Source organism: Rhinopithecus bieti, unplaced genomic scaffold (assembly GCF_001698545.2).
Source record: "Rhinopithecus bieti isolate Rb0 unplaced genomic scaffold, ASM169854v2 scaffold_23815, whole genome shotgun sequence".
NCBI lineage: Eukaryota > Metazoa > Chordata > Mammalia > Primates > Cercopithecidae > Rhinopithecus > Rhinopithecus bieti.
This window is the reverse complement of record NW_016811396.1, coordinates 891911-893818: the sequence shown is the minus strand read 5'-3', so window position 1 is coordinate 893818 and position 1908 is coordinate 891911. Positions and strand designations below refer to the sequence as shown.

At 38.5% G+C, this 1908-nt stretch overlaps 1 protein-coding gene across 1 annotated transcript; it reads left to right on the top strand.

Annotated features, from left to right (window-relative positions):
* Window positions 1-681: 681 nt before the first annotated feature.
* Window positions 682-1055, top strand: LOC108543349 (acyl-CoA-binding protein). Its single transcript, XM_017893779.1, has one exon. It carries the CDS (start codon window positions 739-741, stop codon window positions 1000-1002), a length of 264 nt encoding a protein of 87 aa, XP_017749268.1. The 5' UTR covers window positions 682-738; the 3' UTR covers window positions 1003-1055.
* The last annotated feature ends 853 nt before the right edge of the window (window positions 1056-1908 follow it).

Below are 1908 nucleotides of genomic sequence, written 5' to 3'. Positions count from 1 at the left end.
AAGAGAGAAGATCCAAACAAGCTCCATTAGAAATAAAATGGGAGATATTACAACCAACATCACAGAAATGCAAAAGATCATTCAAGGCTACTATGAACACCTTTACACACATAAACTAGGAAACCTAGAGGAGATGGATTCCTGGAAAAATTCAACCCTCCTAGCTTAAATCAGGAAGAATTGGAAACCCTGGACAGACCAGTAAGAAGCAGCAAGATGGAAATGGTAATAAAAAAAAATTACCAACAAAACAAAGCCCAGGACTAGATAGACTCACAGCTAAATTCTATCAGACATTCAAAGAAGAATTCGTACCAATTCTATTGATACTATTCCACAAAATAGAGAATGAGGGAATCCTCCTGAAATCATTCTATGAAGCCAGTATCACCCTAATAACAAAACAAGGAAATGAGATAACAAAAAAAGAAAACTACAGACCAATATCCCTGATGAACATAGATGGAAAAACCATTATCAAAATACTAACTAACTGAATCTAACAGCATAGCAAAAAGATAATCCACCATGATCAGGTGGGTTTTATACCGGAGATGCAGGGATGGTTTAACATACACAAGTCAATAAATGTGATACACCACATGAACAGAATTAAAAACAAAATCACGTGATCATCTCAATAGACACAGTAAAAACATTTGAAAGAATCCAGCATCGATCATTTCCTGGTTCTCTCCTCCTGCGCGGTCTCCCTGGAGTTCTTGCAAGGCGGCCAGGATGTCTCAGGCTGAGTTTGAGAAAGCTGCAGAGGAGGTTAAGCACCTTAAGACCAAGCCAGCCGATGATGAGATGCTGTTCATCTATGGCCGCTACAAACAAGCAACCGTGGGCGACGTAAATACAGAACGGCCCGGGATGTTGGACTTCACGGGCAAGGCCAAGTGGGATGCCTGGAATGAGCTGAAAGGGACTACCAAGGAAGATGCCATGAAAGCTTACATCAGCAAAGTAGAAGAGCTAAAGAAAAAATATGGGATATGAGTGACTGGATTTGGTTACTAGGCCATGGATTTCTCCTAAACTGAGACAATGCCTTGTTTNAAGAATCCAGCATCCTTTTATGACTAAAACCCTCAGCAAAATCAGTATACAATAGACATACCTCAATGTAATACAAGCCATCTATGACAAACCCATAGCCAACATAATATTGAACGAGGAAATGGTGGAAGCATTCCCTCTGAGAACTGGAAGAAGACAAAGATGCCCACTCTCAGCACTTCCATTTAATGCAATACTGGAAGTCCTAGCCAGAGCAATTAAACAAGAGAAATAAGTAAAGAACATTCAATTTGGTATAGAGGAAGTCAAACTGTTGCTGTTTGCTGATGATATGACTGCATACCTAGAAAACCCTAAAGACTCCTTCAGAATGCTCCTAGAAGTGATAAATAAATTCAGCAAAGTTTCAGGATATAAAATTATTGTACACAAATCAGCAGCTCTGCTATACACCAACAGCAGTCAAGGTGAGACTCAAATGAAGAACTCTACCACTTTTACAATAGCTACAAAAAAACCAAATACTTAAGAACATACCTAAGCAATGAAGTGAAAGATCACTACAAGGAAAACTACAAAACACTGCTGAAAGAAATCACAGATGATACAAAGAAGTGGAAGTACATCCCATGCTCATGGATGGGTGGAATCAATATTGTGAAAATGACCATACTGTCAAAAGCATTCTACAAATTCAATGCAATTACCACCAATATAACACCATCATTCTTCACAGAACTAGAAAAAAAAATCCAAAATTCATATGGAACACAAAAGAGCCTACATAGCCAAAGCAAGATTAAGCAAAAAGAAAAAATCTGGAGGTATCACATTACCTGACTTCAAAGTATATCATAAGGCCACAGTCACCAAAACAGCATGGTA